General features: G+C 54.9%; 1 protein-coding gene across 2 annotated transcripts; it reads right to left on the bottom strand.

Annotated features, from left to right (window-relative positions):
* Nucleotides 1-162: 162 nt before the first annotated feature.
* On the bottom strand, nt 163-20,770 carry TSPAN31 (tetraspanin 31). 2 transcript variants are annotated; one of them, XM_073319123.1, is made up of 7 exons: nt 20,602-20,675; nt 18,165-18,286; nt 11,892-12,059; nt 6,279-6,359; nt 3,714-3,863; nt 3,171-3,299; nt 163-2,976 (listed from the first exon to the last, which is right to left on the bottom strand). In XM_073319123.1, exons 3-7 carry the CDS (start codon nt 11,901-11,903, stop codon nt 2,902-2,904), a joined length of 447 nt encoding a protein of 148 aa, XP_073175224.1. In that variant the 5' UTR covers nt 11,904-12,059; nt 18,165-18,286; nt 20,602-20,675; the 3' UTR covers nt 163-2,901. The 2 variants fall into 2 exon arrangements, with proteins under 2 accessions (XP_073175224.1, XP_073175223.1); XM_073319122.1 differs by lacking the exon at nt 18,165-18,286 and having other exon boundaries at nt 20,602-20,770.
* Between the last annotated feature and the right edge of the window lie 269 nt (nt 20,771-21,039).

Raw genomic sequence — 21,039 nt, 5'->3', positions numbered from 1 at the left:
CTCACCTGGCATCCCCCCCCCCCCCCAAAGGAAGGGGTCATGCTCATGTTCCTGCTTTCTGCCAGCTGGAGGTCTCACTGCTGCCTCTGGGGGGGCACTGCACCTTTACTCCAAGGGGGGAGGAGGCATGTCCTTCCCCCAGTGATACCGCGGAGCCGGAGGGTCACTGAAAGGTGTTTATTTGATCGATAAAGTAAGATACACACAACAGTGAAGGAGCTGTGCCGGTTCCAGCCACTCCGAGGGACACTGATACACGGGTCCAGCACGGATCCCCCGGCCGAGCAGACGGGGGGGAGAGGCTGACGTCCTGCTGCCCTTCTGTTTAAACACAAGTCTCTGGGAGCAGCTTCTGCTTCACTAGCGCCCCAGCCAAGTTCTGCCCAACCTCCAGGGGAACCTGCACCCACGAGCGCTGCTGGGAAAGCACCCTCCGAACCAGCGAGCCCAGCTAAAACACTGAAACCTCTAGTACCACTGCCCGGGGCTGAGTCACACAGGAGTCCCCAGTGCCCCCGAGGGCCTGGGTGCGGGACCTTGCCCTGTGGCTCTGTTTACATTCCAGCTGGGGCAGGCATCGCACAGCGGGAGACATGCGGGACTGGGGGCTGGTGACTTCCCCAGGGAGTGGGGGACGTGCTGTTGTCATCAGCTGAAGCCTTGAGCTCCAGGCTGGCTCAGCTGGCAAATAATCCAAGCGGGTGCCAGAGAGGAAATTGACTCCTTCAGCGCCCTGGTCTCCCTGCTGCGTTGGGCTGCGCCCAGGGGCCGGCTAACAGCTAATTTAACACTGAGGTGTGGGTGTGCTCATTGAGTTCCCTCCAGGGGTTAATTGACAAAGGAGCCAGCAGCATTCTGCTGCTGCCCGCTGCTGTCTCCGGTGGGCATAGCCCAGAGGCTGAAGGGCAGGCGGCCCTTTAATGAAGCGCGGATGGAGAATCGGGTGCTTTTGCTGGTTCTGCAGAAGGCCCCAGTCTCCTTGCCCCGAGCCTGGTGCAGGGAGGGCTCAGTCACACTGTGGGAAAACACCTTCTACTACAACATACCTAGAGTTTCGAGCTAGACTTATAAATAAATAGCATGCAGCCCCTGTGGGCTCTAACCACACTAGTCACAAGGGTGAGGGGACTCACAGAGGCAGGGCAGGAAGAATTAAAATGATCCAGTGTTGGTTCAGGATGGTGCTTCTCCTGAGGGGGTTTATCCAGCTCTGCCTGGACCCTCTACGGCCTGCGAGGGGAGTGGGAGCAGCCGGCAGCTTTTGGTGAGGCTCCAGCCCCACACTACGGGCAGCCTGAGTCCAGCCAAGCAGTGGCTGGGCCAACGCTGTCGTGCCAGGGAGCTGGGTTCCGCCTTTTCCAGCTCGAGGAGGCCAGGGCCTCGCCCAGCGTGCCAGGGCTTTGGGGCCAGGGGCCTTGGTCTGTCCCAGAGAGCTACTCCGTGTGAACTGGGGGGTGAAGGTGTCCAGGTCCCTGAACAGCACATGCAACCCCTGTCCGACCCAGAGGGAGGGGTAGATGCTGCCCCTTGGAGCCAGCAGGTGGATGTGGGAGTGTAGTGGGACCACACCAGCCCAGCCCTCCCAGTCAGTCTCTCAAGCCAAACTCACCTGCTACGGGGAGGTGTAGCACCCAGCTCTAAGTAAGGCATCAGTCAAGCTGTGTCTAGCTGTTGGGCTAAGATCTCAGGTGGGGGGGTGCAGCAAAAACCAAAGACCGGGGTTGTGCAGCAAAAACCGGGGGCTGGCAAAGAGGGGGATCCTCGCCGGCCCTGCAGAGATCACCTTGGGCAAGGAATCCAGGCGGGGGATGGCCCCTCTGCAGCAGGCCGGTCCCTTTATGGCAGCGCAGAAGCACGCTCCAGCTGACTGTGGCAGAGGAGGGTGGGATCCCAGCTTGGCTGAGGCTCTTGCCGTTCCGGGAAGGTGGCTGGTCTCTGCTGCCCCTGGGGAGGTTAGGGTCGGACAGCTGGGGGAGAGGGGGTGTGCGATGGCCCTGGCCGTCAGAGGCTTTGGAGGATGCTTTTGCAGGGGGGCTGAGGAGCTGGTCCAAGGCTCAGAAATGTCCCTGCAAAGCCCTTGGGTGGGGCAAGAGCAAGTGCCACCTGCTGAAAGGCTATACCCTGGCTCTTAAGATTCTGCTTATTCTAAGGATAAAAATGCCAAAATTTCCTGCTACGCACCAGCCCCCTGGTACCTGTTAGAGTCCTCCCCCACCCCCCGCACCCCCTTTCACATGAACCTCTTCAGGGTATTTAGCGCTGTGAGAGGCTGTACATTCTCCTTTTGGATTAATACAAATCCGAGACAAAGCCCCCTGCCCCAGCCCTTAAAGGAACGTAACTAACTTCCGAGATTACGGGGCCCTGGCTTTTGGCTCTGGCTCCGGGGTCTCTAAGCTGTGCAAGTCCCTCCCTCTCCTCGTGGGGTCAGCGCAGCTGTGGCCAGGTTAGTTTCCACCAGGTAAATATAGCCCTGGAGTTTGCTCCTGGCCAGGCTGGCATGGCCGGTCTCAGCAGGGCAACATGCCTCTCCGCAATTGGCTACGTGCCAGGCATAGCCGGGGGACTGGTCAGAGCAGGGTACTAACTACAGGTTAGCAGCTTCACATTTCTAGCTGTGCCCAGTGCTCCTGGCTGGCTCTGGCACGGCTGAGCCCGGGCTCTCGCTGCACGAGAACGGCCTCGCACTGAACGCCACCCCCACCAGCCATTTGCCAAAGGCTTCATATCAAGGATGGAGCCGCGTTCATCCGCTCAGCGCTTTGGTCACACAACAGTGGCCCGGGTGCGGACAGGGGGGCAGATGCAGGCGGCGTGTTCCTTCCAAGCAGTGGAGGGAGATGGATTCTCAGGGCTAATGTACTCGCAGCTGGGGAAGGGAAGGGGTGGGGGGTGGACGGTCTATAAGAAGGCACTGGGATTTGCTCTGGGGTCTTTCTGGTTTCTGTAGCGCATGGCTAGCAGGACTCCGAGGATCTAGGAGAACAGAGAGAGAAGGGGGGGGGATTAGGCACGATGGGGGCTCCCTGTGTCACAGGCTGCAACTCCCACTGGTGGTGCTGGTCCCCCCCCGTTGAGTCACAAGGAGCTGCTAAGGACCACTGTGTAAGCACTTTGCTGAGAGGTTACCTGGGGTCCCCCCCAACCCCACCCCCGGCTGGAGGACTTACCTCCGTGAAGCTGAAGAAGAGTCCGACTCCCCCGAGGATTTTCAGGGCCTCATCCGAATGCTTCAGCATCGTCTCCCCGCACTTGGGACAGCTGGGCACGTGGCCCTTGGTCGTATTGTCCTTACACATCTGGAGAGGATGATAAAGCCCCACAGTGACGCTCCCCTCGCGGTCAGAGCAGCGTGGCTACAGGGGAGCAGAACCATCCCCCCTTAGCACACCACAACCCCAGCCAGGAGAGCATGGCACAAGGGGGCCGGGCGTGCATGGGATTCCCTCCCCTGACAGACGTGCCTGATCCTCCGCCGGCCCCAGCCGTACAGACTTGTGCCCAGCCGGGGCTTCTCCCTGAATTTAGTATAGCTGGGAGGAGTCAGAGTTACTGCCCTGGAACCCGAATGTCTCAACAGCCGCCCCTGAGAACCAGGCCCGAGATCTCCCAGCAGGTTTCCCCTGGGGGTGAGCAACCGGCAGCCTGGGAGAGCCGGGAAAGGCCAGAGGCAGAAGCGCTGGGGTAAGGTGCTGCCCCGCCCTGGGACTCACGGCTGTGCAGTGGTTGTAGTCCATCTGGAACGTCTTGATGGCAACTGGGTCGTTGGTGTTGTTTAGCAGCCCGCAGCAGTTCAGATTCACCTCGATCTCGTTGCGGGTCTTGTTGCTCAGCATGTCCCAGGTAGCGCGGAAGAGACTCTCCTGTGGGCAGAGCCCCTGGGGTTACCCCACGAACAGCACAGCCAGCAAACACCCTCTGGGCCAGGGCCCTGGCGGCCACAGCTGCACCCACCGCAGCAACTTGACTAGCCACTAAAGGACGCTGTTCCCCACAGCCAGAGGTTTTCCCCCTTGCCCCTCCTTCGGTGGATAGGGGCAGGGGGGACCAGCTTTACATGGATAGTGGGGGAGAAGCGTGAGAAGAGGGAGCCCTAGGAGGGGAGCTGGCCCACCTGGCAGACAGAGGTGGGGGAAGGAGCCCCCCAGCCCCCCCGCAGCCCCCAAGAAGACCCATTGCTCTAACTCGAGGGCTGGGTTGCGATCAGGCCTGGAACCAGACATCAGGGAACCAAAAATCAGTATGTTGGAAAGTCGGGCTGATTGATGGACAAAGCAAGGAGGGGACAGGCCATTGCGCCCCACCCACTGCTCCCTTGGGGGGGGGGCTATAAAGAAAGAGATTGGGGAGAAAAATCAGCAAGGATCACCATCACAGCTGCCACCCCCACCAGCTCCTGGGATCTCAGCCCTCCGTCAGCCTGATCCCGAGAGAGGTCCCAGCCAAGCCTGGGGGATGCAGAGGACATCGCCGCCTTCACCAGCTCCATCCCACATCCCTGCTGGGATGAAACGGGCTCGGACTCTAACAGCTGCAGCAGCTCCAGGCAGCTCAGCTAACTCCTCTTTTCCCCGCAGGACAGTTCTTACCAGCGTTGATACCGTCTAGACAGTGTTCCTCGCCTTTTTTAATAGCGGGAACTGGCTTGCTGCCTTCCTCAACTGCCAGGGAGAGCTCAGGGACTGGCCCCAGTCCCTGGACTGGTCGTTGAGACACACTGATCTAAGAGCCTGGAACCTAAAGGGGTTTTTCCTTCTTAAAAACTCTCACCAGCTAAAGGGAAAGGGACCAAGGGTCGGGGCCAGCAGGAGAGCCGTAGTGAATACTTTATTGTTCAGAGGTTGGAGCTGTTCTGCCTTCTCATTTTTAATGAAAGGTTAAGAAGATTTTTAATGGTGTTTTGCCATGGTACGAAGCAGGCGGAGGTCTCTGCTCGCCAGCCCTGGACCTTGTTTAACACTGGTTAATGGTGGACAGAGAGTGGGTTATGGTAACACCTGTAGGGTATATAATCCATCTAAAATAATCCAACAGGCCCTTACTGCTCCCGCCCCATCCCAGCATTGACAGCTGGCTTCGGGCTGTTTCCATAATGAGATGCCAGCTCCCGGTGTCCCATGGCACAGTGGCAAGAGGCTGAGGGTGCCCTCTGGAAGAGCGGGTGGGGGTAGCGTGTTGCAGAGGAAACAAGCTGTAAGGCCAGCGTGAAATGGGTGTTTTGTGAAGCGCTGCCGACGCAGCTCTTCTGATGTTACTACGATCAACCCGGCTCGGCAGGAATGGAGGAGTGGGACAAGGGTCAGATGGTTTTAAAATCCAGAGTGAACGTGGGCAGTTCCCAAGAACTCAGCGCTGACCCACCTCTGCTCCAGGGTAAGAGTCCCAGCAATTCCCCGAGGAACAGAGTTAAACCAGCCCCCCCAACAAGCCCCATCCTCGCTGCATGTAGAGTGTGTCTCTTGCACAGTCTCCTCTCCCCACCCCTTTTCTGGTCTGTCCTCTTCCGAGTCAACCCGAGTTCTCCTTGGCCCCGCCGCCAGCCTGCTCCGTACGTCCAGACTGGGTGGGGCCTGGCACTAAGACGGCTGGGGGCACAGCCTGAGCCAAGCGCTCCAGTGAATTGTGGGCAAACATGGCTGTCTTTGCCAGCCACCCGAGCGGCCCTGTGGGAAGGTGTTGAGGACTATCCGCCCTCCAGTAGAACTAGCCAATGTCTGCACTACACGTTGGCTAGCTAGGGGGCGAGTAGGTGACACAGTATATTTAGGCAACCTGTAACCTCTCCGTGACAGGCTACCAACTCGAGTTAAAGCACCACCGCCCCTGCGTCAGGGTGTGCAAATGGGGCTCAACGGGAGATACAACCCAAGGGGTGCCCCCGGGTCAAATCTGCAGTAAAGACAAGCCCTTGGGCTACGCTCTTCGGGGCAGAGCGTGGGATCTCACGCGGGTCTGGCTGGCCTGCAGGCCCTGATTCCAGGGGAGACAACTGGGCGCTGTAACTAGCCAAACCAGGCAGAGGATCCACCTCACTGCACTGATGAGCTGATGAGCCATCTACCAGGCCCAGAGCTTCGTAGGAAGAGGGTTTCAACTCTCACTAGCTGGGACAATCTGCAGCCTGCCAGTCACCAATCACCTTTGAACCCACTAGTTGGAAGCCACAGGGCAGCTGCCAGGGCCCCTTCCTGTTTCCCTGCGAAGACGGATGTACGGACTCTCCAGCGCATCTCGCTGAAGCCGCTGTGGCCAAGGGTAGGGCAGGGAGGCTGACTCACCTCTCTGCTTGTGTTAAGGGCCAGACACGAACAGGAGACTCCCAACTGGAAGAGAAAGACGAGCCCCAGAATGACCATGTACTGAGGAAGAGTCAGTGTTAAGGAAACATGGGGGGGAGAGACGCTGCCATCTCCTCCCAGGCTCCTGCCCCCTTACCCAGCCTCCGGGGTGGAACAGGACAGTGACAGCAACAGCATCTGCCCGGGCAGCTTCCTTTGCCAGCTGCAAAATCCCCTGCAGAAGAACAAACCTCTGCCACACTCTAGCGCCATAGCTCACGGTTATTTCCAAAAAGAAAAGGAGTACTTGTGGCACCTTAGAGACTAACCAATTTATTTGAGCATGAGCTTTCGTGAGCTACAGCTCACTTCATCGGATGCATGCCGTGGAAACTGCAGCAGACTTTATATACACACAGAGATCATGAAACAATACCTCCTCCCACTCCACTGTCCTGCTGGTAATAGCTTATCTAAAGTGATCATCAAGTTGGGCCATTTCCAGCACAAATCCAGGTTTTCTCACCCTCCACCCCCCCACACAAATTCACTCTCCTGTGAATGTGGGGGGGGTGGGGGGGTGGAGGGTGAGAAAACCTGGATTTGTGCTGGAAATCACTTTAGATAAGCTATTACCAGCAGGACAGTGGGGTGGGAATAGGTATTGTTTCATATTCTCTGTGTATATATAAAGCCTGCTGCAGTTTCCACGATATGCATCTGAAGAAGTGAGCTGTAGCTCACGAAAGCTTATGCTCTAATAAATTGGTTAGTCTCTAAGGTGCCACAAGTACTCCTTTTCTTTTTGCGAATACAGACTAACACGGCTGTTACTCTGAAATCTCCCTACAATGTGCATGATAATCAAGTTGGGCCATTTCCTGCACAAATCCAGGTTCTCTCACCCCCTCACCCCCCTCCAAAAAACACACACACAAACTCACTATCCTGCTGGTAACAGCTCATCCAAAGTGACCACTCTCCCTACAATGTGCATGATAATCAAGGTGGGCCATTTCCAGCACAAATCCAGGTTTTCTCACCCCCCCCCCCACCCCCATACACACACAAACTCACTCTCCTGCTGGTAATAGCTCATCCAAAGTGACCACTCTCCCTACAATGTGCATGATAATCAAGGTGGGCCATGTCCAGCACAAATCCAGGCTTTCTCACCCCCCCCCCCACCCCCATACACACACAAACTCACTCTCCTGCTGGTAATAGCTCATCCAAAGTGACCACTCTCCCTACAATGTGCATGGTAATCAAGGTGGGCCATGTCCAGCACAAATCCAGGCTTTCTCATCCCCCCCCTCTTTTTTCCCGGGGACACACATAAACCAGTCGGAGAACACTTCAATCTCTCTGGTCACGCAATCACAGACATGAAGGTCGCTATCTTAAAACAAAAAAACTTCAAATCCAGACTCCAGCGAGAAACTGCTGAATTGGAATTCATTTGCAAATTGGATACTATTAATTTAGGCTTAAATAGAGACTGGGAGTGGCTAAGTCATTATGCAAGGTAGCCTATTTCCCCTTGCTTTTTCCTACCCCCTCCCCCAGACGTTCTGGTTAAACTTGGATTTAAACTTGGAGAGTGGTCAGTTTGGATGAGCTATTGCCAGCAGGAGAGTGAGTTTGTGTGTGTGTGTCCGTCCCCGGGAAAGGGGTGTGTGTGAGAAAGCCTGGATTTGTGCTGGACATGGCCCACCTTGATTACCACACACATTGTAGGGAGAGTGCTATTACCAGCAGGATACTGAGTTTGTGTGTGTGTTTTTTGGAGGGGGGTGAGGGGGTGAGAGAACCTGGATTTGTGCAGGAAATGGCCCACCTTGATTATCATGCACATTGTGTAGAGAGTTGTCACTTTGGATGGGCTATTACCAGCAGGAGAGTGAGTTTGTGCGTGGGGGGGTGGAGGGTGAGAAAACCTGGATTTGTGCTGGAAATGGCCCAACATGATGATCACTTTAGATAAGCTATTACCAGCAGGACAGTGGGGTGGGAGGAGGTATTGTTTCATGATCTCTGTGTGTATATAAAGTCTGCTGCAGTTTCCATGGTATGCATCCGATGAAGTGAGCTGTAGCTCACGAAAGCTCATGCTCAAATAAATTGGTTAGTCTCTAAGGTGCCACAAGTACTCCTTTTTTTTTTTGCGAATACAGACTAACACGGCTGCTACTCTGAAACCAGTTATTTCCAAGGGAGTTGTGTGGCTCCCCCAAGAGGACACCTCCTATCTGTGCAACCGGTGCTTATGCTGCCAACTCCCCAAGCATGCTGGGTGCTTCCCACAGCAAACGTCTGAACTTCAGACTGGAGGATGGCGCAGGAGGGGATTAGCTAGACAGTGAGAGGGTCAGTTTAGGGCTGTTTAAATGTACAGAGGGGAACACTGGGGAAAGGAGGCTGCAGCTTTACAAAGAGACGGCGCTCGGCTTTGTCTCCATGGGAGCCTGCCGAGCAGTACGGTGAATCTGGAGCAACGCCCCTCTCTTGATACTATTCCACTGTAGATTTTTATGCTGGAATTGCATCCACAGGATGGGTTATTCCAGAGCAGGCCTGTCGGGCGGGTCTCCCCTGCAGACAAGCCCTGGTGGGGGGGCTGTGCCAGCTCAGGTAGGGAACCTGAGACAGAGGAAAGTGAAGCGACTTGTGTAATCAGAAAACCTAGCTCTGATCTTACACCAGGCCAGGGCACAGCTGCAGTGGAACCCAGGAGTCCCCAGTGGCAGGGTCCTGCTCTAACACCCTGTTCAGGGGACAGGGTGGGTAGTTCCTGGAGCAAAGGTCTCTTTTTCCATGCAAGGACCCCGCCATCGCAGGTGCCTTGCGAGGAGAAAAGGGCCCCATCTTCCTCCAGCCCCCCCAGAGCAGCCGAGCTGGCAGCTTACCCTTCCCTTCCTGAGGGGAGACCATCAAAGGCTAATTAGGGCCCTTTAAACACAGATTATTATCCACAGGCGACCGCCTCGCCCCACCCACCGCCCACGTACATGTAAATGCAGAGCCCAGTATACAGCTGAGTCAGAGAAGGCAACAGACACAAAACCAGCAGCCTCAGCTTGCTGGTGCTGCACAGTTTGTTCACACTGCTTTCCTGGGCCAGGCCTGGGGCCAGCAGAGCCACCAATTAAAGTGTGTGTCTCGCAAGGGAAAGATTTTCCACCCCCCAGACCCTCCTCTTTCCCTCTCCTCCAACAGCCAGATCCCCCACCCCACCCCAAGCTCAGGGCCCCACCTCCTCCAAACCGGAGTGAATGGCAGGGGGACCCACACTGAGCCACTTGGGTTTGGCCAGGTCGGCCCTCCGAGGCCTGTGCTGAAACCTGCCCGTCCCTCCCCGCAAGGCAGCTGCAGGATGAGACTGATCTCTGGTTGTGCCAGGCAGGGTGCAAGCAGGACAAAGCCCCCCAGGGCTTCCACCCTAAGGCCTAGTCTCCCCTTCCCAGGCTTGCGGTCTAGCCATGCTGGCAAACGCTCCTAGGGGCCCCACTGCTTACACCTGTTGGCCAAGGGAAATAAGCTGTTCCAGCAAAGCCCTTTTCCACCAGTATAACTGCACCAAGAATAGGACCAAAAGAAAGGCCCCTGCCTACCCGACATTGGTCTGCGGCCGAGAGCAGCTTGTGCAGAACCTGGCCTAAGGGACTTGAACTCCTGTGCGGCCTCAGCCTTTCCCTGCTGGCCAGGGGAGAGTTAATGATGACCTCTGAATTCAGCTTTTCCTACCTTCCTCCTGCTGTGGCCCCCCTAAAGTCAGGGGTATTGCCCACCCCAAGATTGGAACGATCCCCACCGAGACCTAGCCTTTGCCCTCTGGTGCCTAGGGAGCATTTGTCTCCCCACCCCACCTTGTTTAACAAGATTTTGGCCTTCACAGAGGCTGGCGGAGGTCCCCTCCCCCTTGCTGAGGTCTCCAAATCTGCTACAATCCCCAGCCAGCTCAGCTGAATATTAGCTCCTTTTCTCAAAAGTTGAGGTTGCAAGTGGAACTGCGGTTTCCTCTTCGCATCACTTCCCCTTCACTGAAATATCAGCCCATTTATAGGTGGCAATCAGCCATGCCTGGCCTTGGTCTAGGTAGGTACAGGTTCTGCCCCAGTCCAGGCCAAGACAGGTCCCCAGGTCCCTTCTGGCAAGCACCTGCCTGGTGCAGAGCCTGCGGCAGCCCCTAGCAATCAGCACCCGCTGCTGAAGTGCCCCAGTGATGTGACAGGCTCCCCCGAGGAAGAGCATATTCAGAGTGCAGCAGCTACATCTGCCAGCCTCATGATAGCCAAATGGAGATGAAAAACCCCACCCCCGCGTGAGGGGAGCAGAACGTCAGCCTGGCTGCCAGAGGGGCGGGGAAGAAGAGAGATGCGCTATGGGTTTTATTTATAGATAAAAAGGAGAATCTGGAAGAGGGGCTAGAACTGTAACTCCCAAGGGTCCACCAGACACGGCTTTCCTTCCCCCAGCCCCTGGTACGTTAGAACAAGTCCATGGAAATCCTGCTACTGTGGACAGCAAATTAGATCCTCTCTCAGCTGCCATTTCTCCCGCCATGAAGCTCTTTGCCCACAGCAGCTGGCAGGGCCAAACGGGGTATCTGCTCTGGCGGACCGGCCTGCAGAGACGCACATCGGAGGAGTGGCTTGCTCTGGGACGCCAGCCTCCTTTTTCTTAGGGGGCGTGGCAAGACAGACACCCCAGTGCTGCTCCCTCTGTGAGTGCCCACGGGCCGCCCCACGCCCCCGCGTGGGAGAGCAAGGAGACTCCTTCTGCCGACGCTCCGCCCTTGGCTGTCCGCAGGGCTGTCCCTGCCATGCAGACTCAAGTGCTTTACCTAGTGAGAGTTCAAACAGCCCCAGCCCGAGTTTACCCACAGCCAGTCTCGTTCAGATTCTCACGGCACATTCACTTCCTCCTCCAGTCCAGTCCAGACACCCCCACCTGTTTCACCCACTTGCTCTTAGCTACTTCTCCCGCCAAGCCACCTCCCCCCACCTTTGGAGAGAACGGTCGCAGCATTCATGTAGTACCACGTGCCTCGACCTGAGCTGGGGGCGGAGGGGAATTCCAAAGGAAGGCCACGCCACCCCTTCATAGATGTCAGAGCCAGAACAGATCATGGCGATCATGCTAGTCTGAGCTGCAGCATAGTGGGGGCCAGAGATCCTCACCCTAAAGCCAGGCCCACTGCCTGAAGGGAATGTCTGGCATTCCCAGCAGAGGCTGCTGCTTCGCTGTAGCAAGCGAGACCATCTAGCAGGGTCCTAAGGACCCAACTTCTAGATTTCAGCCTCTCGGGCTGGATTCCCAATCATTACTACCACCAGACTGGCTAGAGAGTTTGAACCACCCTTAACCCAGCTCAGAGGGGGCCTGACAACAGCAGGGTTCCCCCTCATGGAGCTGCACAGCAACAACAGGAGTTTCGTCAGCAGATGTAGCCGGGCCCTGAGGTTACTCAAGGCCACGTTCTCGCTCCAGACAGCGGTGCTTCTTGTGCCACAGAGAACCAGAAGATTATTAGCGGCACGAGGGTCACGGGGCAGAGTTGTGAGGAGCGTGGCATGGCCCCAGCCTCCCAGGCCGGGCACAGAAGGATACAAAGAAGAGCATGACTTGGTGGTGGTTGATAGCCCCGATGAGGCCCACGATGGCAATGAGCAGCAGGAAGAAACCCACGGCGATGACTCCACCGATGATGTGGATGCTGGAGACAATGCCAAAGCTTTTCCCCCAGGCAGCCACGCCTATCAGCAGCAACCCAACCAGCTGGAAAACAAGAGGAGAAGGTCAGCCTGGGATGTGGGTGGCCCTTTCCCCCACGCCACCCAGCACACCAGTTCCACGCCCCTCCAATGACCTCCGCATCCTGGCAGAGGCACCTCTCAGCTCCTGCATAGCACAGTAGGGGCTTCGATAAGATCCCAGCCCCCAAAGAACTGACAGTCTAAACAAACAGATAGGCTGCAAAGGGGGAGCGCTGGGGGCTTGTCATGTTACTGGGAGGGAGAGCAGGCAAGTGGACTGCAGAGACCTGGGTTCTGTTCCCAGCTGAGTGACATCTTCTGCCTCCCTGGGCCTCAGCTTCACCATCTGTAAAATGGTGCTAATGATACGTACCTTTGTAGAGCGCTTTGAGACCTGCTATTTGGTTTTGTAAACAGTACTGTCCCCTTCCTGGTCTGGGCTTAAAACTTATCCACTAAACCTTGCCTACCTCTAGCCCAGCATTTAAGTGACAGTGAACTTTGCCTGCTGCCTAGCTTTACTCACCTGAGTAGCCCTGCTGATTGCAACAGGACCCTCATGCAGGGAAAGGGAAGTGCGTGCCTAAGCATCAGCTGGACTGGGGCCTTGTTTTGTGACTTATTCAGGACAGGCCTAACAAAGAAAATAACGCCACTAGCCATCACCTTCAGCCCCCAACTAAAACCCCTCCAACACATTATCAAGGATCTACAACCTATCCTGAAGGATGACCCAAAACTCTCACAAATCTTGGGAGATAGGCTAGTCTTTGCCTACAGACAGGCCCCCAACCTGAAGTGAATACTCACCAGCAACCACATACCACACAACAGAACCACTAACCCAGGAACCTATCCTTGCAACAAAGCCCGTTGCCAACTGTGCCCACATATCTATTGAGGGGACACCATCACAGGGCCTAATAACATCAGCCACACTATCAGGGGCTCGTTCACCTGCACATCCACCAATGTGATATATGCCATCATGTGCCAGCAATGCCCCTCTGCCATGTAGATTGGGCAAACTGGACAGTCTCTACATAAAAGAATAAATGGACACAAATCAGATGTCACGAATTATAACATTCATAAACCAGTCGGAGAACACTTCAATCTCTCTGGTCACACGATTACAGACATGAAAGTTGCGATATTACAACAAAAAAACTTCAAAACCAGACTCCAGCGAGAGACTGTTGAATTGGCATTCATTTGCAAATTGGATACAATTAACTTAGGCTTGAATAGAGACTGGGAGTGGCTAAGTCATTATACAAGATAACCTATTTCCCCTTGTTTTTTCCTCCCCCCCCCCCCCCCCCCCCCGACGTTCTTGTTAAACCCTGGATTTGTGCTGGAAATGGCCCACCTTGATCATCATACACACTGTAAGGAGAGTGATCACTTTACATAAGCTATTACCAGCAGGAGAGTGGGGTGGGGGGAGAGAAAACCTTTTGTAGTGATAATCACCCATTTTTTCATGGTTTGTGTGTATAAAAACGTCTTCTGTATTTTCCACGGTATGCATCTGATGAAGTGAGCTGTTGCTCACAAAAGCTTATGCTCAAATAAACTGGTTAGTCTCTAAGGTGCCACAAGTCCTCCTTTTCTTTTTGCAAACACAGACTAACACGGCTGTTACTCTGAAACCTATCTTTTCTGGTTTTTATTTTCAGCTTCTTGTCCAACCCCTGCTGGTTTCCCTTCCATTAACCATTGTTTATTCCAGCCCTTCGCCCCCACCCCAGCTAGCGGGCCCTCCCCCATTCCTTTCATGCGAAGATCCAAGCTCACAGTCCACCCACGCACGCCTGCAATTAGTTGGCTTCTTAATCACCCATTTCAAGAGATCAGATGTTGGAAGAATGGACGCCAGCTCCAGTTTTGGATCTTTGGGGGTGGGGGCATCTCTGCACATTTTACATGCTCCCTATTGCACTTCTGTACCTCTGTAATCTAGGATCTCTACTTTGGGAGCCTAGCGACTGCCAGACTGGATTGGACTCACTGTCCATCCGTCCAGTTTCCTGTCTGACAGCAGCCAGCACCTTTCAGAGGAAAGTGCAAGAAACCCATAATAGGTAAATGAGGGATAATCTATTTCCTGCCATCTAGGTCTCATTCTGATCTCTACTAGAGCCTGCAGCATGAGGGTTAATATCCCTTCTAAATTGTTAGCATTAATTATAACTCCAGAGATTCTTGTTATCCACAGAAGGATCCAGTCCCTTTTGAAACTTGCTACATTTGTGGCCTCAATTTCCATTGTCTAACTACATGCGTGTGGTGTATTGGTTTTGAGCTTGCCACCTTTTGATCAGTTGGCTTGTGACTGACTGGCTCATTATTCCCCACACTTCAGAGCCAAAGCCACATTAGATAGCATGGATGCTTTTATCACAACATTAAAGTTAACCTTGACTACTTTGACTTCCTGTAAGAGTGTGGTAAATGCCCTTTTTCATCTCCTAGACCGATACGTCCCAGAAAGATCCACTCACCATTTGAGCTCATAAAATGGGTTTCAACTGGGGGAGGAATTGGCTAGCTCTTGCCATCTTTTGGCCATGTTTATACACAAATGAGCATCCATTTAAACTAAATTGGTTTCTTAAATTAGTGCAAATCCTTCTGCAGACACTCAAAAAAACCCCCAGTTTGAAGGGCTTACGTTGGCTTTGCAGTGTTTGATTCCTTACTGACTTGAGCTACATCAGAATAGGCCAATCGAACTGAATTAAGAGCACCTCCAGAGAGGCTCGCGCTGGCTTACCAAATCCAGTTAAAGAGGCACCTTTGTGCATTTGCACCTTCCAGGTCAGTCAAATGGCAACAAGACAGAGCAATGCTGTTTAACTAAGCAGCTGTTTAGCTTGTGCACATTAATATGACCAGGTCAGCAATAAAATATATAGACATTAACACAGGCTGCTTCTCTTGAAACTTCTCCTCCATCACATTACCCCTCATGGTGTCTCAGCGACCAGGCTCCAGCCTGAGCCCAAACATCTACCCTGCAGCTTTATAGCCCCTGCAAGCCTGAGTCAGCTGCAGCTGTGCCATGATTTACTGCAGTACAGACATACCCACAGATATTACAGTGATGAGCACCAGAAATACCAGGTGATATTCTGGCTCCAGTGCAGTTGGTGGCAAGACCCCCTTCACTTAAACAGAACCAGGATTTCACCCACTTTCTCTGTGTTCTGGGTTGTGAACGATTAGGTTGCCTAGAACTAGAGGTTTGAATCCTGGCCTGGCTGATCTTCTGATATTGTGCATGGGACTTTCAGACAAGTCTCACGTACTCTCTACAGATGCTCAATAGCCCCTAGAGTTTAGGATTTCCCTGATCACCTTGAATGGAACAGTCTCTTTGCCAGCAGTCTGTTCACTGCCCACTTTTAAGATCCCCACCCCCAAAAACAACCACAAGCTGCATTTCAGTGATTAGTTGCTCCTAGGTGACTAGTTTGTGAAGCACTTTAGAAGGACGCCGTGCAGCTCTAAGATCTGTAGCAGCTTACTGCACCTCCTCTCCCAGCACGGAGAGCCTCAGCCACTAGGGACAGCTACCTGGCAGGGTGACAGTGCTTGAAGTCACCCCTCCAGAGAGTTGGTGCAAAGAGAACAGAATTACGGTGGCATTTGCACTCCAAACGTCTTGTGTTTCAGAGATTCTGCAGTAATGTCAGCTCTTGCACAGACCAGATGGGTTTTTAAGTCAGTGAAACCCTGCTGATTTCTGCACAAACTAATGCAGTTGGTGACCACTGAGTTGCCAGGAAAACAAGAGAACATTGCAGGTGAACATTGCTCCTAGTCTCGCTCTCACTGAAGAGGTCTTCACACTGGGCAGGTGAGGGGGCACCTGGCAAAGAAGAGCATGAGACGCCCTCTAACTGGGCTAGTGTCTGGCACCATTGAGGATAGGGATGGCTGGGTAGTGGGCATGCAGGAGCACTGGGATTTCTCTCCTGCACTCCTTTAGCACAGCGACATGCAGATCTGCTTGCCGTTCAGCTGCTCAAAAGAGATGTGCTGGTCTCCTCTGCAGGAGGAATCCCGCACAGCTGTCGCCTGGGACAAAGGAAACATTAGGCCAGATTTCCCCTGCTGTAACTGACTGCAGTGAGCTTCCATCAGCGATGAGTCCACTTCCTGCCAGCCGTGTTTCACTCTCTCCCTACAGCATTCCACCTCCTTATTTCCCATCTGACAAGGGCTGGGCCCTCTTCTCAGCCCAGTTTGGTTTCTGACCTCCCTTCCTGTCTATTTTATATCAGTCAGGCCCATGGAGCAGACCAGCTACTGCTGTTACCTACATTCAGACTAAGCTAATGGACATGACAAATTTCTCACGTCTGTGGGTGGGCGCACAACAGTGGCTTGAAGACAAGCTCTGCTACAGGCCAGGATTGTGGGACACGAGGACTTATTCCAACAGTCATCCCCTGACACATGGCTCCCTTTCAGCTTGCTGTTCCTACGCAGTTCGCTTTGGAAGCACAGGCTCCAGCAGACACCCGACAGCTCGCCCTAGGGGTAGGGTAGGGCTATTCCGACTCTCACTTCTCGACTGGATGGGATGTAAAGACTGAGCCGCGCTCACAGCCTGCCCCGCTGCAGTCTTAGTTCCCAGTGCTCTCACCGTGTAGAAGAGGCACTAGTGTTTAGTGCTTTAAACCAACTGTCCTTTTCACTAGGCTTACCCCAGCCTGGCTGCACGGCCAGGCTTTCCATTCAAGCCACGGTCGCACAGATGCCTTCTACTTCCATAGACACCTGGGGCCGGATTCTCTATTGCCCAGCATCTCATGTCATTTACACCCATTCAGCCCTGGTGTGAAGTGCAACAGGGTCAGACTGGTAGCACCATGTACTACGTGACTGCAGGGCACCAGAAAATTGGGGCCCCAGTGTAGTTTAACCAGGCAGATCCAGAGACCGCAGCTCACAGATTTGCATGCTAGATCACTCACTCGTCAGGAGGGCTCCAACCATCTCTGTTAGCAGACCTTGATTCATGGCTGCCCTCCCACTACTTGTCCATTTTCCAACCCCCTTCTCACAGCGCGTTCTCTCGCTTTCTGTCTGCATTCGTTTCCGCTCAACCCTGCCTGTTCCTACATGCTGCTCAGGGAGGACAGCGGCCTCTCTGCCTTGATGCATCAGGCAAACCCAGCGACTGGCAGAAAAAAAGCTTAGAGCACGACTAGAGTCAGTATTCTTGCCGCCATTTTGTTAAAAAGCCAGCTCTGAGCCAGTCTGGTGAGGCATTATGGGCAATAAAAGCTTCTGAAGACTCAAAACCTCTACAGGACCTAAGGCAAAAATAATTGAGCCCTGGTCCACAAAGACACCCAAGTCTGGGGTTTAGGTGACTATGTCCCAGATTTAAGCACCACTGTAATCTGCAAAGCCACACCTGGTGGCCACCTACCCCTGTAGGCACCTAAACTCCCTCAGCACTCAAGTCCTTGTAGCAGACATGGCCTAGGTGACTAAGTTTCTGCCTCTGAGCCCCAGAAAGATCCATCAGCTGGAAGAAGATCAGTATTTGCCTGCCTATCTTCTCTGCAGGGCCCAGTCCAGGAATCGTGTACAGAGGCTCCCTACAGGACAAGGGCCCATTTGAAATCGGGCTGGAAGCAGCAGCATAGACCACATCAACACTTTTAGCCCAGTGGTTAGCACACTCACCAGGGATGTGGGAGACCCCAGTTCGATTCCTCTCTCTACCAAAGGAGGTGACAAGCTTTTGAACATGGGTCTCCCTCCTCTCAGGAGAGCACTAATCACTGAGTGGTGGGATAGTCTGATGTGGGGCTCCCTTTGCCGACTGAAGTGGATTGGAGCAGGGGGACTGGACCGTAGGTTCCCCAGCCTATGGAATTGCTTGCCCAGTGACCCCTTGCATATTTATACACGATGAGCAGCAGGAGAGACTGAGGGAGCCCCACATCAGAATACCCCCTAGCTCAGTGGTCAGAGCACTCGGGAGGGGGGACATCCCTGTTCAAATCTTCTCCCCCTCAGGCAGAAGGGGGCACTGTCTCCCACATCCCAGGTGAGTGCTCTAACCACTGGTCCTAAAATGGCCACAACCATCTCCACTCACCACTCCATTGCGTGGCGTGAGGCAGGGGTTTAACTCATTCTCCCAACAGTTGAGGTGCCTACGCCGTCCAACTCCAGGAGAGGGTCACTGGCTGGGGATCACGAGCCGGGACTGGTGCCTCCCTGCAGTAGGAAGAGAGCCTATAAGCAGGTCCTGCCTCATGCCAGGCCTCTAATACAAGACTTTATGTCTCAGGCTCTCTTCCTACTACACAGCCCAGACTTGGGCACCTGTCCCTGAGAGAGAGGCAGGACTTAACCTACACCCCTTCCTGGCTAGTTTAGGCAGTTCCCCTCCCTTGCCCCATTCGTTACATAGGGAACCTAGGCACCTAACTCAAGCTTTGTGGATTGCCATGTTATTCCTGTGATTGGCGCTGTGACACTGAACATCTCAAAGTGGATCCAGCCCTTGGTTACCAAGTTCACAGCAACCGTTGGGCCAATCCGCTTATTCCAGACCTGAGCTGCCCAGGCTCTGGGGCCTCACCGGGAGCCCCCCCAAGCCTTGATTTGAGAGACCCTCCTCCCGTAGTTAGAGTGGGATCTTCTGGTCTGTCCAGCATCCAGCACCCTGGGATCCTGGCCCAGGACAGGGGCTCTCAGTCACTACCCCAATACAGATGATGGTGGAAAGTCCGTGCTGTCGACATGATGTCATCCATGCGACAGACACTGCTAAACCACGCCAGTTTCTTTTAGCCAGCGCACTCCGTACTGCTACCGCTGATGGAAGACTTCCAAGAAAAGGCTCTGACAGCCCTAGAAGACGCATGTCAGTTATATGGGTGCAACCTCTGGCTAACCAGATTAGAAGAGTATCCCAGAGAATCAAGAGGATGCTGCTAAATAGGCGCTGAAATAATGGGCATTTATGTTAACACTCTCTAGCAGAACACGTCAGATTACTGAAGCGCCTAACTAAGCTTCGCCGAGCCAGCGCTCTGAAACTGGCTCTCATCAGCGTAAGATGCCTATTACAGCAAGATGTTAGGACAGAGCTATTGACGTTTCACTTCCTTGTCTCACAGATACAATCACCAGTGAATAATTCTTCCGCCTGGTCCACACTAGGCTTGGTAGAGCTGTGTCTCCCAGGGGTGTGAAAAATCCACACACCCCGAGACGTGTCGCTATAGCGACCTAAGCCCCGGTGTCGACAGCACTAGGCCGATGGACGAACTCTTCCATTGACCTAGCTGCCGCCTCTCAGAGACGTTGATGACCTAGACCAAGGGTACAGGCAGCATCTACATGGCAACGCTAGAGCACCGCAGCTGCTCCGTTTCCATATAGATGTGCCCCTCCAGGTGCATACGGGCCGGCATTATAAAGGCACTTAGAAGCATTAAACTAAAATGACTGCACGACTGCAGCTTTTAGAGTGGGGTACCTTGTTTTCGGCTTATTCCATAGAAAAGCCATGGGCCGCTCGTGAACCCGGCTGGTTTGGGCAGCAGTGCAGACGGGCTGCTTCTTGGATGTTTGAGGTACTTGGGTACGCCACTAGAAAGTTTTGTCACTTGACCTATTCCAGTATAGCTAAAGCTGCTAACCCCCCTGGAGGGGATAGAGAGCTTATACCGTAGGGCTTACTCCGGTTCAGGAAGGAAAATCAGCTCTATGCACTAGGCAGGGCGTAGGTGATTAAATTGATCTAATTTTTTTAAGTGTGGGCCCGGCCTTATTAATCTGTGAGGGGTGTGATTCTTTAGCCACCTCTCTAAGGGCTAGGTTGATGGACAAATTCCTCCGTCAACCTCGTTAGCATCTCTCTGAGGGGTGGATTCACAACATCGACAGCCAAACCCCTTCCATCGCTGCGGAAGCCGCTACACTACAGTGTTACAGCCGTCGAACTTGTCCACGTAGACCAGTGGCCGGTGGCGACCGGAGAGCGTTGGATGCAGGCGTCGGGGGCAGGCTGTGGGCCCGGGCGTGATGGAGCGGGATGGGGGTGGTCTTTTTACGGCCCGAGGCGGGGGATGAAGTGAAGTCCAGCCCCGGCCTGCGTGGGGTCAGAGACATGTGGACTTCGGCACTAACCCGTGCTGGTTTGGGAGGAGGGGCATGTCCCAATTCTCCTCATGCAGCCCAGGGCTAGGGAAGATGCCAAGGCAGCTGCCCTAGACATTAGAGCCTCCATGGGCCCCAGAGAGCTTATAGCCTGGGCAGAGACAGGCCAAACACCCCTGCAGCACCCCCCGCCAAAGGGGGGGCGCGGCGGCTCCCCCGCCAAAGGGGGGGCGCGGCGGCTCCCCCGCCAAAGGGGGGGCGCGGCCCCTCCCCCGCCAAAGGGGGGGGCGGCCCCTCCCCCGCCAAAGGGGGGGCGCGGCGGCTCCCCAGGCCCCGCGCGGGGCCCCTCCCCCCAGGCCGCCCCCCCCCCCCCCCCCCCCGAGCTGAGGGAGGCCCCGCCGGAGCCCCGGGCCCGCGCTCACCACATAGACCACGTTGAGGGCGCAGAGCGCGTTGCGGGAGCAGGCGAAGCCGCCGCCACACACCATCTTCCCGGCCGGGGGCAGCGCAGGCCGGGCCGCTCCTGGCCCTTTAAACCCGAGCCCAGCGCCCAGCGCCGCACTGCGCCTGCGCGCGTACCCCCCCCCCCCGCCGCCTCCTTGAGAGGCGCCTGCGCGTGAGTACGCGTCCGTACGCCGCGCTCGCCCACACGCACTGCGCCTGGGCAGGACCTCCTTTTTGTGCGCCTGCTCAGCACTCTGGCGTGGTGCGCGTGCGGTCTTCTGGAGCACAGGTCTCACACACACGGCGCCTGCGCAGCACTCCCACCTCCCGCGCCAGACTCGTTTCCTGCTCAGAGCGCCTGCGCAGGGTAACGCGGTTTGCTGCTGCGCATGCGCAGTCGTTCCAGGCCGGGCTTT

The sequence above is a fragment of the Lepidochelys kempii genome, chromosome 20 (genome assembly GCF_965140265.1).
Source record: "Lepidochelys kempii isolate rLepKem1 chromosome 20, rLepKem1.hap2, whole genome shotgun sequence".
Classification (NCBI taxonomy): Eukaryota; Metazoa; Chordata; order Testudines; family Cheloniidae; genus Lepidochelys; species Lepidochelys kempii.
Note: the sequence above shows the minus strand (reverse complement) of the source record. Positions and strands in the feature narration are given on the sequence as shown.